A 14,242-nucleotide genomic window follows, 5' to 3' on the forward strand; every position below is an offset into this window, starting at 1 on the left:
CAAACAAAAGGCAGACGGAGTGACCACTTTGTTGAACACCTTCCACAAAATTCAATCCCCTAGCACAAGCGAGCTGCTGGTCGTCATTTTTATTCTCCACCTTGCTTGCAGCATGCTGACCTCTCTACTACTTGCCCATTCAGGACTCCAGCAAACTCTAGGAACAGCACCTTATTTTTCAGCATTCTGGACTCAACATTAACTTCAACAGCTTAGATCACAACCTCTGCCATCATCGCACTTTTGAGTGCTGCTTTGTTTTTGTTATTTTGATGCCTCAGTTTTGTAGTTTCTTTCCTTCCTTCACTTTTCATGCTGCCAACCATGGCTCATTTGGACACCCGTTTCTTTACCACCTCCACTAACACGCTGGTTATTGCATATAAAATCTTCCACCATTTAATCTACCCTGCCTTCCACCCAACACCTGCTACGAAAGATAATAGTTTGCCCAAGAAAGTAGTGGTGAACCACCTTCATGAACCACTGTGGTTGTGTAGTGTCTATGCCTGAGTAGGTTATGTAGGTCAGGGTGGAGGAAGAGAGACATTAACAGATCTGTTAAGAAAGGGATGCCAGGATCTGTTATCCCCTCCACATGTATTTCCTGTCTGAGTATTTCCAATATTTTACCTTTTAGTTCAGATTTCCAGCATCCATAGCATTTTGATGTTATGCATACAGCCTGAATCAGCTTCAGAAAGAATAAAGAAACTACCGTATTATTTGTGCAATCATTTATTTGCAAATATTTGACATTTTAGTACTCCAACGTCAGTACAGTCATTAATTCAATGCTCAATTAGTGTTTTTAATTGCAAGGAGCATTAAAAGAAGACATTAGAATAAGAACCCATCCATTTGCCTCAGCAGCTGACTTAGCAGATTCTGGGCTATTGTTCTTCAATTTCAACGAACACACACTTGAAGCTGGCCAAATTACTCCAAGGCTTTTTCTGCTGCAGTTTGAGGAACAACCCAACAATTGAGGAAATCCTGAATGACGATCGACAACACAAATTCAACTCCAAGCTGTGCAACTCTAGCATGAAGTCCCAGTGTCCTTCTATGGCTGTCAACTGTGCTTATGGTTGGGTGCACCAAAATCCGTACTTTTCTGAAGCTTGCAGATAAATCCCACTGATGGCTCAAAATCCTTTTCCCCAAAGCAACTTATCTTCTCCCAGTGTCTTTCACAACCTGAAAGGTGCTGAACAACATCAACTTTCTCCAGTGTGCATGTCACACCATCGTAATGTGTGCATTTTGAAGTGCTTCAGGCTGGTGCAAGGCTCCCCAGCAATGGTGCTAGGTATGGCAGATGCACTGGATTCACCGGTCCTTCGAAATGTGTTTGCATCACATCGAGACCAATCTGTGGTCAAAACATAAAGTCCATAAATTACCCAAGGGCATTTGTTATTTCATTAATATTCAGGCAGATTTAAAAGTACATGGGCTTCAGTTGTACACAGTTTCATAAGCAGACATGGAGCAATACACTCCAATAAATTTTCACAACCATATATATGCACATACTTACCAAGATTATTCCTGACACCATCAATATTTGAGGAAACACTTCTCTCCAGGGTCTCAGCTGTATGAGGTTTTCTTTGTGAACCGTAGTCTTAAAGTGAAGGTTCCTGCTCCTACAACGCCTCTTTGAGCCTAAAGGTTGAATGAGAAGACTTTCACCCTAAAACAGCCTGGGCTGGGATCCTAAACTTGATCTGGGGTAACATATTAACATGTTAATTCACTCCTTAAGATGAGCCGATTAGTCTGTTTCAAGTTATTAAAACGGAATCCAAGACAGTCAAAAGGAAGTAGATTAAGTTCACATCCATTTAAAAGGGGTCAGTGCAAACATTACTCAATGTTTCATAACTGCGCAAGTTTCAAAAATGCTTAACTTATACGATTCCTGAAGAAGGGCTTATGCCCGAAATGTCGATTCTCCTGTTCCCTGGATGCTGCCTGACCTGCTGCGCTTTTCCAGCAACACATTTTCAGCTCTGATCTCCAGCATTTGTAGACCTCACTTTCTCCTGCTTAACTTATACACCAATTTTACACAGTCAAAATAAGACTTCCAAAAGACAGTTTAGTCTTATAAGAGCTAGAAGTAGGCAGTTCAGCCCCTCGAGCGAGCTCCACCACTTAGTACTGTCGTGGCAGATCTCCTCTCAGTCTCAACTTAACTTTCCTACCTGCTTCCCATAACCACTACTAAACTAAAAATCTAACTACCTCCTCAAATTTATTCAATATTCCAGCATCCACTATATTCTGGGTAGTAAAGTCCATGATCGTTTGAGAGAAGGGATTTCTCTTTATCTCTGTTTTAAGTCTGCTACCCTTCATCTCTCATGCTAGGTTGCCCCAAGTGGAAATATTCTCTCTACGTCTAATTTGTCAATCCCCTTTCAATTTGAACTCCTCTCAGTCTAAAATCCAGAGGGTAGAAGAACATAACTACAAGATATGGAAGTTTCCAATCCCATTCAGGAGGTTTGAACCTAACCTTCAAAAGAGAAGATGGTTTGGGAATAGTCAGGATGATTCCACAATGATCAGTACCATCAGTGAGCCCTCAGATGCTGAAGTGGTCTGCATCCAAATGTAGCAGGATCTGGACAATAGCCAGCCATGGCATAGGGTGGAATTTAATTTCATTTTAAAGGAAGAAAACCTAGATGACCATCAAACCAGTGCTAATTGTCAGAAAAATTCATCTGGTTCCCTAATGTCCTTCAGGAAAGTAAATCTGCCATCTTCACCTGGTCTGGCCTACATGTGACTCCAGACGCACAGCAATGTGAATGGCTCTTAACTGCCCTCCAGGCAAATCAGGATGGGCAATAAATACCAGTCTAGCAGTGACAACCGCATCCTGTGAATGAATTAAAAGAAAACAAAGTCTAACCACCGTCCTTTGACATTACCATCACTGAATAACTTATTAATATCCTGGGGGATACCATTGACCAGAAACTGAACTGGACAAGCTGTATAAAAGCTAAAATTCACAACACCAGGTTATAATTCAACAAGTCTATTTGGAAGTACAAGCTTTCAGAGTGCTGCTCCTTCCAAATGAACCTGTTGGACTATAACCCTGTTGTTATGAAGATGTAGAGGTACTGTACCTTTATGAGAGTTGAAAAGCCAGCAAGGACTGCTAGACAGCACAAAGTAACAATGTAACACTTAGGTCGAAACCAATAGTACAACTGTGTTGCCATGGGACACAAACAAAATCAAATTTAGCCAGTTTAAATTATGCCCCAAAATACCAAAATCCAATCAAATTTGAATTTAGTATTTTTAAAATATTAAAACCAATGAAACGATCTGATGCTTTGGGGTATAAAACCGGACATTTTGAACAGCTAAGAGAACTGCCAAAAGACCAACACATGTAGGCTGCTAGCTCAAGAACTCAGAGGTATCTGTCCGTAGAAGGTGTTTACAAGGCAGAACATCGAAACTGACCGAGGGAGAATCTACATAAAAAGGAGATTCAGCAAAGCCTACTGGTTTTTAGATTAGATTACATTACATTACTTACAGTGTGGAAACAGGCCCTTCGGCCCAACAAGTCCACACCGCTCTGCAGAAGCGCAACCCACCCATACCCCTAACCTAACACTTCGGGCAATTTAGCATGGCCAATTCACCTGACCTGCACATCTTTGGACTATGGGAGGAAACCGGAGCACCCGGAGGAAATAGACCCTTCAGTCCAACCTGGACTACAGCGACCTGATATCCCAACCCAATCTAGTCCCACCTACCCGGAGGAAACCCACGCAGACATGGGGAGAACATGCAAATTCCACACAGTCAGTCGCCTGAGGCAGGAATTGAACCCGGGTCTCTAGCGCTGTGAGGCAGCATTGCTAAACACTGCCACCGTGCCGCCCATTTTGAAATGTGAATTTTTTTTTTGGAAATCTTAAATTGGGATTTTTTGTCAAAGAAGACTAGCACTGCAGAGTTGGAGGTAAACAATAGGTTTAAGAGAGAGGAGATATAAATAGTTGGTATTAATATTCTCTGTTGGATTTAGTAAAGTTGTTAATTTTCACTTTATAAATTTGAGAGGCAAAGAACTATACCAGAGGTCACTATTTAGAGTCACAGAGTCAGATGTACAGCATGGAAACAGACCCTTCAGTCCAACCTGTCCACGCCGACCGGATATCCCAACCCAATCTTGTCCCACCTACCAACACTCAGCCCATATCCCACCAAACCCTTCCTATTCATATAACCATCCAAATGCCTCTTAAATGTTGTAATTGTACCAGCCTCCACCACATCCTCCGGCAGCTCATTCCATACACGCGCCACCGTGTGAAAAGATTGCCCCGCCTCCACCACTTCCTCTGGCAGCTCATTCCATACACGCGCCACCGTGTGAAAAGATTGCCCCTTGGGTCCTTTTTATATCTTTCCCCTCTCACCCTAAACCTATGCCCTCTAGTTCTGGACTCCCCCCACCCCAGGGGGAACACTTTGTCTAATTATCCTATCCATGCCCCTCATAACTTTGTAAAACTCTAAGGTCACCCCTCAGCCTCCGACGCTCCAGGGAAAACAGCCCCAGCCTGTTCAGCCTCTCCCCATAGTGCAAATCCTCCAACCCTGGCAACATCCTTGTAAATCTTTTCTGAACCCTTTCAAGTTTCACAGCATCTTTCCGATAGGAAGGAGACCGGAAATGCACACAAGATTCCAACAGTGGCCAAACCAATGCCCTGTACAGCCTCAGCATGACCTCCCAACTGCTGTACTCAATACTCTGACCAATAAAAGAAAGCATACCAAACGCCTTCTTCACTATCCTATCTACCTGCGACTCCACTTTCAAGGAGCTATGAACCTGCACTCCAAGGTCTCTTTGTTCAGCAACACTCTCTAGGACCTTACAATTAAGTGTATAAGTCCTGCTAAGATTTGTTTTCCCAAAATGCAGCACCTCGCATTTATCCGAATTAAACTCCATCTGCCACTCCCCAGCCCATTGGACCATCCTGTTGTAATCTGAGGTAACCCTCCTTGCTGTCCACTACACCTCCAAGTTTGGAGTCATCTGCAAACTTACTAACTGTACCTCGTATGCTCACATCCAAATCATTTATGTAAACAACAAGTAGAGGATCAGCACCGATCCTTGTGGCAGGCCTGGTCACAGGCCTCCAGTGTCAAAAACAACCCTCCACCACCACCCTCTGTCTTCTACCTTTGAGCTAGTTTTGTATCCAAATGGCTAGTTCCCCCTTTATTCTGGAGATCTAACCTTGCTAATCAGTCTCCCATGGGGAGCCTTGCCAAGCGCCTTACTGAAGTCCATATAGATCACATCTACCACTCTGCCCTCATCTATCCTCAAAAAACTCAATCAAGTTTGAGAGACATGATTTCCTATGTACAAAGCCATGTTGACTTTCCAAATACATGTACATCCTGTCCCTCAGGATTCCTTCCAACAACTTGCCCATCACTGAACTCAGGCTCACTGGTCTATAGTTCCCTGGCTTGTCCTTACTACCCTTCTTAAAGAGTGGCACCAAGTTAGTCAACCTCCAGTCTTCCGGCACCTCCCCTGTGACTATCGATGATACAAATATCCCAGCAAAAGGCCCAGCAATCACTTCTCTAGCTTCCCACAGAGTTCTCGAGTACACCTGATCAGGTCCTGGGGATTTATTCACCTTTATGCATTTCAAGACATCCAGCACTCCCTCCTCTGTAATATAGACATTTTGCAAGATGTCACCATCTATTTCCCTACAGTCTATATCTTCCATATCCTTTTCCACAGTAAATACTGATACAAATATTCATTTAGTATCACCCCCATTTTCTGTGGCTCCACACAAAGGCCGCCTTGCTGATCTTTGAGGGGCCCTATTCTCTTCCTAGTTACCCTTTTGTCCTTAATATATTTGTAAAAACCCTTTGGATTCTCCTTAATTCTATTTGCCAAAGCTATCTCATGTCCCCGTTTTGCCCTCCTGATTTCCCTCTTAAGTATACTCCTACTTTCTTTATACTCTTCTAAGGATTCACTCGAACTATCCTGTTTATACCTGACATATGCTTCCTTTTTCTTAACCAAACCCTCAATTTCTTCAGTCATCCAGCATTCCCTATATCTACCAGCCTTCTCTTTCACCCTAACAGGAATATACTTTCTCTTTGCTGGCCCCAAAGTGCTCCCCCACTGACACCTCAGTCACCTGCTCTGCCTTATTTCCCAAGAGTAGATCAAGTTTTGCACTGTCTCTAGTAGGTACTGAATCAGAAAATTTTCTTGTACACACTTAAGAAATTCCTCTCCATCTAAACCCTTAGCAGTCCCAGTTTATGTTTAGAAAGTTAAAATCCCCTACCATAACCACCCTATTATTCTTACAGATAGCTGAGATCTCCTTACAAGTTTGTTTCTCAATTTCCTTCTGACTATTAGGAGGTCTATAATACAATCCCAATAAGGTGATCATCCCTTTCTTATTTCTCAGTTCCACCCAAATAACATTCCTGGATGTATTTCCAGGAATATCCTCCCTCAGCACAGCTGTAATGCTACTCCTTATCAAGAAGGCCACTCCCCCTCCTGTCTTGCCTCCCTTTCTATCCTTCCTATAGCATGATTATTCTGGAACATTAAGCTGCCAGTCCTGCCCATCCTTGAGCCATGTTTTTGTACAGGATGAATCTTGTGTTGGTGGTTTAAATTAGCCGAGAAATTCACTACATGTTGTAACACTTGTGATTTTTAAATTTTGTCCACCTCAGTCCAACACCAGCACTTCCACTTTGTAGCCGTATAAATACACAGTGGTTACCTACTCATCCCCTTCATAGTTCAGAGGCGACAACTGCTACTATGCAAATACTAACTCACCTCCTGACTCCCTAAAGACTGTCCGCCATCTACAAGACACAAGTAAGAATTGTGACGGAATATTCCCCACTTACCTAGATGAATACAACTCCAACACCACTCAAGCAGCTTGACACTATCCAGGACAAAGCAGTCCACTTGATTGATACCACAGCCACTTCCTCCACCACCACTCAATAGCAGCAGTGTGACCCAATTATAAGATGCATGGCAGAAAATTTCCAAAGATCCTTAGACAGCACCTTCCAAACCCATAACCATGTCAATCTAGAAGGACTAAAGCAGCAAATTCAACAAATGGCACCACCACCACCTCCAAGTATCAAGCCACTCACTGTCCTGACTTGGAAATATATCACTGTTCCTTCAGGTGTTGCTGGGTCAAAATCCTGGAATTTCCTGCAGCAATTCAAAGCGGCAGCTCACCACCTCTTTCTCAGGAAGAGCTCGGGATTGGCATTAATGCTCGTCAAGCCAACTATGCCCACATCAACAGTGAATAGAAAGTACATTCACTCAAAAGGAAAAATAAATGGTAAATAAATTCAGAGGTCACCAGATAAAGAAGTCGAAATTAAAATAGAACAAAACTAAACTTATGGCACATCGAAAATACAAGAGAGAATCAGAGGATCATAAAGTGCAGAAAGGTGGTGAAAAACCATATTCGGGAAGAGAGTCAGTCTTTCCTGGACTCAGAGGGGATGTCAGATAACTGGAGAAATGCAGACATTATGCCATTGTTCAAAGAAGTTTGAACGTATAAGCCCAACAATTGCAGACCTGTCAGTTTGCAGTGGACAGAAACTTGCTAAACATTTAATGGTGAGTAAGCTTCTAGAAACAAATAATTCAGGATAGAAATAGTAGCCACACAAAAAAAAGATTGGTTGATTAGCTTGAAGCAGCATTTACTTCTAAAGAGGTAATCAATGCTTGACTGACTTACTGGATCTTTTTTTAAAAAAAGAGATAACAGAAAAGATCAACGAGCATAATTCAGTTGATTTGGATTTTCAGGTGGTGTTCAATACAGTGCCACACAGACTTGAGAAAAAAATTTAGTTATTAAATAAACAGGGACAGTAGCAACAGATGCAAAATTGGTTGAGATTTAGGAAACAGTATTGGTCAGTGGATATTTTACACACTGGATCAAGGTTTGCAATAGAATTCCCTTAGACTTAGTACTTGATCTCTTACTGTCTGATGTACATTATTGATTTAGATCTTGGCATCTAGGGGAAAATTTCAGTTTGTGGATGGGTCAAAACTTGGTATCATTGTCAACTATAAAGAGAACAGAGTAGAACTCCAAAAAGGTGAGCAGACAGGTAGCAAATGAAAGTCAAATGAAAAGTGAGAAGTGTTACATTTTTCTGGAAAGAACATGAACAGCCTATATAAAGCAGGGGGTACTTCGCTGAAGAGAACATGTGGAGTAGAGGATGTAGATCTATACAGATCACTGAAGGTGGTTGAGAGTGCGCAAGGGGATGCTGCTGAATTTGTAAAAGACACCGGTTAGATTTTAGCTGTAATTCTGAGTAACTCTGGGTGTCGCACTACAGGAAGAACGTGAATGCATTGGAGAGAGTGAACAGGAGACTTGAAAAAGTGGTTTGAGGAACGAGATCATCAATTAAGAGGATAGATTGGAAATGTTCTCCTCAGAAAGGAGATTAAAGGAGATAGGATTCATTTTAAAATTGACAGGTCTGGATAGATTAGATAGGGAGAAATCTCCCCCTTATAAAAGAATCAAGAAAGAGAGCACAGATTTAAAGCAAATGTGGCGTGAGAAAAAGAAACTTTGCATGAGTGGTTCAGATCTGGAATGCACTGCCCGGAAGGATGCTGGGTGCAGAATCAGTTCAAACACTCAGCTGGATATATAAGCTCCTTTATAACCAAGGCATTTGTTTGCTTAAAGAAATCAAAGCATTAGGGGTGAAGCGCCTCCATGCTGATCAGCCCATGGGAAGCCTGTCGCACACAAAGTCTAGCTTCTTATCGTTAACCGCTTAGTGTCAGGAGGTGAAGCCTGTGCCAGTGGGGCAGCTACAATGGCCGACACAGTAAACCAGACTCGAGCTGGCACATGGTGCTCGACTCAAAGGCTTCCATTTGCCCTTGTTCCATATAATCCTTCAGCGAAAACCTCAATTCTTTACGTTCTGTGATGAAAGGTCAGTGAACTGACAGTGCAGTTGCTGAGCGAAGTAGCTCCTTTTATGCTGGAGTGTGAACCCTGGCTGATGTGCAACAGGTAGTACCACTGGTGCAAACAGCACCACCCTGGTAAATGAACTGAAATGACAGACACTGATAGAAGTCCCTAGCTCCTAAACCCCAGTCTTTCCACCCTCTGCGGTGGCACACTTCCAAATGATAACTCTGCTACGCAACGTTTCATGCCCAATGAGCGAATGTTCCATACTCTGTCAGGGCACATATCATTTATTGTAGCTGGAGTGGTGCATGGCCACGGACCTCTGCAGCCATTTAGGTCCAGGCTACATTAAAATCAGTTGGGATGACTTCTCGCTAAAACATGGCACTTTGATATCTCCTGGAGTGGATAGGGTTGATGAACAGAGGCTGTGTGCAGCTCTGCAGTTGCACACAGCGTTGTCCAGGTATCTTTTAAATATGGATACCGGAGCTCAGTGGCTCTCAGAACACAGCAGAATGTTTCCCCTCCAAGACATTCTACAAAGAAATATATCAGCAGTCCTTCAAGTGTTGCTGGGTCAAAGTCATGAAACTCCCTCGTTGCAGGTCTATCTAGAGCAAAGGGACTGTAGGAGGTCAAAAAGGCAACTTGCTATCACTTCCTCCAGGCAACGAGAAGTGGACAATACATGCTAGCTACCACTTCCCACAAAGTGATTTGAAATAAAAAGAACTTTCTGTTCATAAACTTTGGTTTTACCCACACGAACAAGTAATTATTCAGAAAAATCAGAAGCTTCCCCAGAACTCCCTTCCACTATTACACTCTTATCCATACTTGCAATTCAAAAGTAAAATTACATGCAATAGTTTTAAAGGTAATGCACTGTGAAACTCACCAACAATGTGCTCTCCACTGATGTAGATGGGACCTGAACCAGTCTTCAGACGTAAACAGACTGGAGGGGACACCTCAAACCCTCCCAGGACGGTCTAGAATGAAAATGGGGTGTTACAATTTTGTTGTTTCAAATCATGTGTTCATTTACTCAACATACTATATCAGGTCCACATTAAAGGCCCCTTCCAGGCTCACCAATTACTTTATTGATTAACTTGACACAGACGATTTTCACAATTTGGTTAAGTGTATGTACAGGATTTGCATTCAAGATTGAAGCATGATCACTCTATCCATCAGAAGTTGTCCTAACTTCCTATGAGGGTTAAAAAGCAAGAGGTGCCTAATTTTCAATGTAGCATATCAAGTTACATTGCTGTACCAATATTAGAAATACTATAATTAGTCTGTGCCTTGAGATGGTGGTAATGATTCCAGGGTTATCTTGGGATCACATATGGAGATACCCGAGGCTGTAAGACAAAGAAGCAGACATAGGCCATTCAGCCCATTGAATCTGTTCTACCATTCAAAAAGGTCATGGCTGTTTGGATAATCATCAAATCTATCTGCCTGCCTTTTCCCCATTACACTAAATTCCCTTACCAATTAAAAATCTGTATCATATTTATTAATTCCCTGAAGGCTGAGGGGTGACCTTATTGAAATCATGAGCGGCATGGATAGGGTAAGTAGACAAGGTCTTTTCTTCGGTGGGGGGGGGGGTTCAGAACTAGAGGGAATAGGTTTAGGGTAAGAGGGGAAAGATTTAAAAGGGGCCGAAGGGACAACGTTTTTCACACAGAGGGTAGACAAAGTGTGTGGTATGTGCTGCCAGAGGAAGTGTTGGAGGCTGGTACAGTTACAACATTTAAAAGGCATCTGGGTGGGTAGACGAATGGGAAAGGTTTAGAGAGACATAGGCTAAGTGCTGGCAAATGGGACTAGATTTAGTCAAGTTGGCATAGATGAGTTGGTCCGAAGGATCTGTTTCCGTGCTGTACCTCTATGACTCTTTAACTCGGCCTCCGCAACACTCTGCAGTGAAGAATTCCACAGACTGACCACTCAGTTATTCCTTACCTCTTCCTAACTGGGTGACCGGTTACTCAGATTAGGATCTCTGATCCTAGATTCTGCCAGAAGGGCAATGACCTCTTTCCACCTACCCTGTCAAGTGCACTAAGAATCTAATGTTTTCATAAGGTCTCTTCTCATTCTCCTTAACTCTCATGGGTAAAGATCAACCTAATCAACCTCTCCATATCTGTGATCAACCTCGTGAATATTCTCTGGGTGACCCCTCAACATCAGTATACCTTTCCTTAGGCAAGGGGACCAAAACGGTTCACAGTATTCAAAAAAGTACTGTGAAACACAAACAGAAATTGCTGGAAAATCTCAGCATGTCTGTGGACAGAAACTAGAGTTTGTCATCTTTCGTGTCTGACTCATGCATGGTTTCGATTTTGCCAGGACTCCCTATTTTTATACTCTATTCCCCTTGAACAAATTCATGACAGTTTCACTCGAGCCTCTTCCCATCTCTCCCCCGGTAGCCTTCTCCCTCACATGCTTGTCTAGACTTCCCCTTAAATTAAGCACTACAATCAATTCCTCTATATTGAGAATCAGACATTCACACCATCCTTTGGGTAAAAGTGTTTATTCCAAATTCCTTGGTTTTTGTGATTATCCAATATTAACAACCTGTAGTTACCCTCTTCCCTACAAAAAGCATGCTCTCCAGAAGAACCTACAGTAGTATAAAAAAAAGAAAGGAAATTATGCCCCAACAATTCTTTCCCATTTTGTAAATGAGCATTCATTTCATGCATCAGCTTTGTAAATCTTCAATGCACCCTCTTTATAAAATACAAATCATAGAATTCCTACAGTGTGGAAGCAGGCCATTCAGCCCATCAAGTCCACACTGATGCTCAGAGCGTACCACCCAGATCCACCCCCTACGCCATATTAGTACGAATTGAGGATTGATTAAACACAAGACAGAATTCAAATTAATGGGTCTTTTTCAGTATGATAAGATCTAAGTAGCAGAGGATCAGTCTTTGGGCCTCAATGGTTAACCATCTATATTAATGACTTGGAGGAGGAGGCAGAATGCAATGCGTCCAAATCTGAAATAAAAATAGGTGGCAGGGTATATGTGACGAGGACATAATGAACCTCCAAGGGAATATCAATAGGCTGAGTGAGTGGGCAAAAACACGGCACATGGAATTTAATGTAGGAAAGTGCAAGAGGTGCCATATATACTCGAGCAGTAATTGATCTCATGTAAAAGTCGACCCCTTATTTTCGGCCACATTAGCTGGAATTTTCCATCTCATGTAAACGTCAACCCTAGTTCTTCACAGACAACAGATCAACATTTCTGAGTCAGTGCACCGATCACCACATCCCGCTCCAGCTTTCCAGGCTGCCAGTTGTTCTGCTCTGCTCTCGGCCTTACAACCGACTAGCTATTGTGCTCCCTTCCAGGTTTTCATAATTACCTTAATTTGATGTTTTTTTTTAAAACTTTATTCGTTTAGAGATCAATTGGGCTTCTACGAATGAGACAGTATGAATTTTGACGGGTATGAATTTCAGCCCCTCAAAAGTAGTATCTATGTAATAGTCAACCCCATAAATTTGACCTTTAAAAGTAGTCAAAACAATTCAACTATTACTTGAGTATATACGCTAACTATTGGTCAAGGTAGCATAAAAATCCAAAGGATCTTTGCCTTTTTCAAAGGCATTGTCCAACAAGGTACTTCATTGTCAGTCCATGTTGTGGATGGAGTAAAGTTGGAATCTATGACTGCGTGGCCCAGGAACAAAGGGGCTACAACTAAGTTAAGCCAATGATCTTAGGAGGCGCAGTGCTTATCACTGCTGCATCACAGCACCAGAGTCCCAGATTCGATTCCAGCATCGGGCAACTATCTGGTGGGATTTGCACATTCTTCCAGTGTCTGCGTGGGTTTCCTCCAGATGCTCTGGTTTCCTCCCACAGTCAAAGATGTGTAGGCCAGGTGAATTGGCCATGTTAAATTGCCCATAGTGTTTGGTGTATTAGTCAGAGGGAGGTGGGTCTGGATGGGTTGCTCTTCGGAGGGTCAGCGTGGACTTGTTGGGCTGAAGGGTCTGTTCCTACACTGTAGGGAATCTAATCTAATCTTCTTTAGTCATGTGCAAGTTGTGTGTTCTAAAGACCAGACTGAAAAGCTTCCAGTGTAAACAAAAAGAAAAATCCAATTGCTATTATTGTAGAATGAGACATGCAGGGTTACAATCTGTACTAAACAAATATATCATACAGGAAATAGACTCCGATCTACAAAAGTTCCTTTCACAGTGAAAGTATGAAAAAAAAAGTTGCATCAATATACCACATGTTTGTTTATAACGCTGAGGTCTTCTAGCTCCCGTAAAGAAAATTATATGACAGAAATGGTAAACTCACCTTTACTGCATATTTATTTGAATTATCTATGAAAGTAGCAATTGTACTTGTCCATTTCTATTTCAGCCCTTGCTGTAAATAGGTATTTTAATGCATTCTCCCGATTGCTCACCAAACTCGAACAGAGAAATGTTGCAGGGTAAACATTAGTAATTTCTGCAGAATTTCCAAGAATTTTCCAAGAGGGGGCCGAGATTATCTGGACCACCTACCATTTACCATAGCCTGTCACAGAAGCATAGATTTTATGGCACAAGTGGCCACTTGGCCCAAGGTGTCTTCGTCAACTCCCTGAATGAGCAACAAACCTGTGCCTTTCCCCTTAACCCGACATAACCTGCTTTCTCTGGAAAAACAATGATTCCCTTCCCGATGATTGATCGATTTTGTCATGTGCACTGGCATACAGTGAGAAGCTTTGTTTACAAGGAATGAGGGGCACGTTGGCTCCCAAAAGATCAATTGTGTTAGGGGATTCTGTAGTCAGAGGTACAGACAGGCGTTTCTGTGGCCAGCAGAGAAAAAGCAGAATGGTGTGTTGTTCCCCTGGTGCCAAAATCAAGGATGTCTCAGAGAGGGTGCAGTATGTTCTCACGGGGGAAGAGGGGCCAGCAGGAGGTCATTGGTTCCAATGTGGACAATGACATTGGAAGAGAAAAGGTTGAGACTCTGAAGGGAGATTACAGACAGTTCGGCAGAAATTTAAAAAGGAGGTCCTCAAGAGTAGGAATATCTGGATTACTCCCAGTGCTACGAGCTAGTGAGGGCAGGA

The 14,242-nt window shown here is 42.4% G+C and overlaps 1 protein-coding gene across 2 annotated transcripts in view; it reads right to left on the reverse strand.

The window, feature by feature from the left end:
• Window positions 1–14,242, reverse strand: part of npm1b (nucleophosmin 1b) — a 126,866-nt gene that overhangs the window by 89,801 nt on the left and 22,823 nt on the right. For both annotated transcript variants that reach the window (XM_043693064.1, XM_043693141.1), the window contains one exon: window positions 9,994–10,087. In XM_043693064.1, the coding sequence (XP_043548999.1) occupies window positions 9,994–10,087 (94 nt within the window). The remainder of the gene's footprint in view (window positions 1–9,993; window positions 10,088–14,242) is intronic.

The sequence above is a fragment of the Chiloscyllium plagiosum genome, chromosome 1 (assembly GCF_004010195.1).
Source record: "Chiloscyllium plagiosum isolate BGI_BamShark_2017 chromosome 1, ASM401019v2, whole genome shotgun sequence".
Taxonomy (NCBI): domain Eukaryota; kingdom Metazoa; phylum Chordata; class Chondrichthyes; order Orectolobiformes; family Hemiscylliidae; genus Chiloscyllium; species Chiloscyllium plagiosum.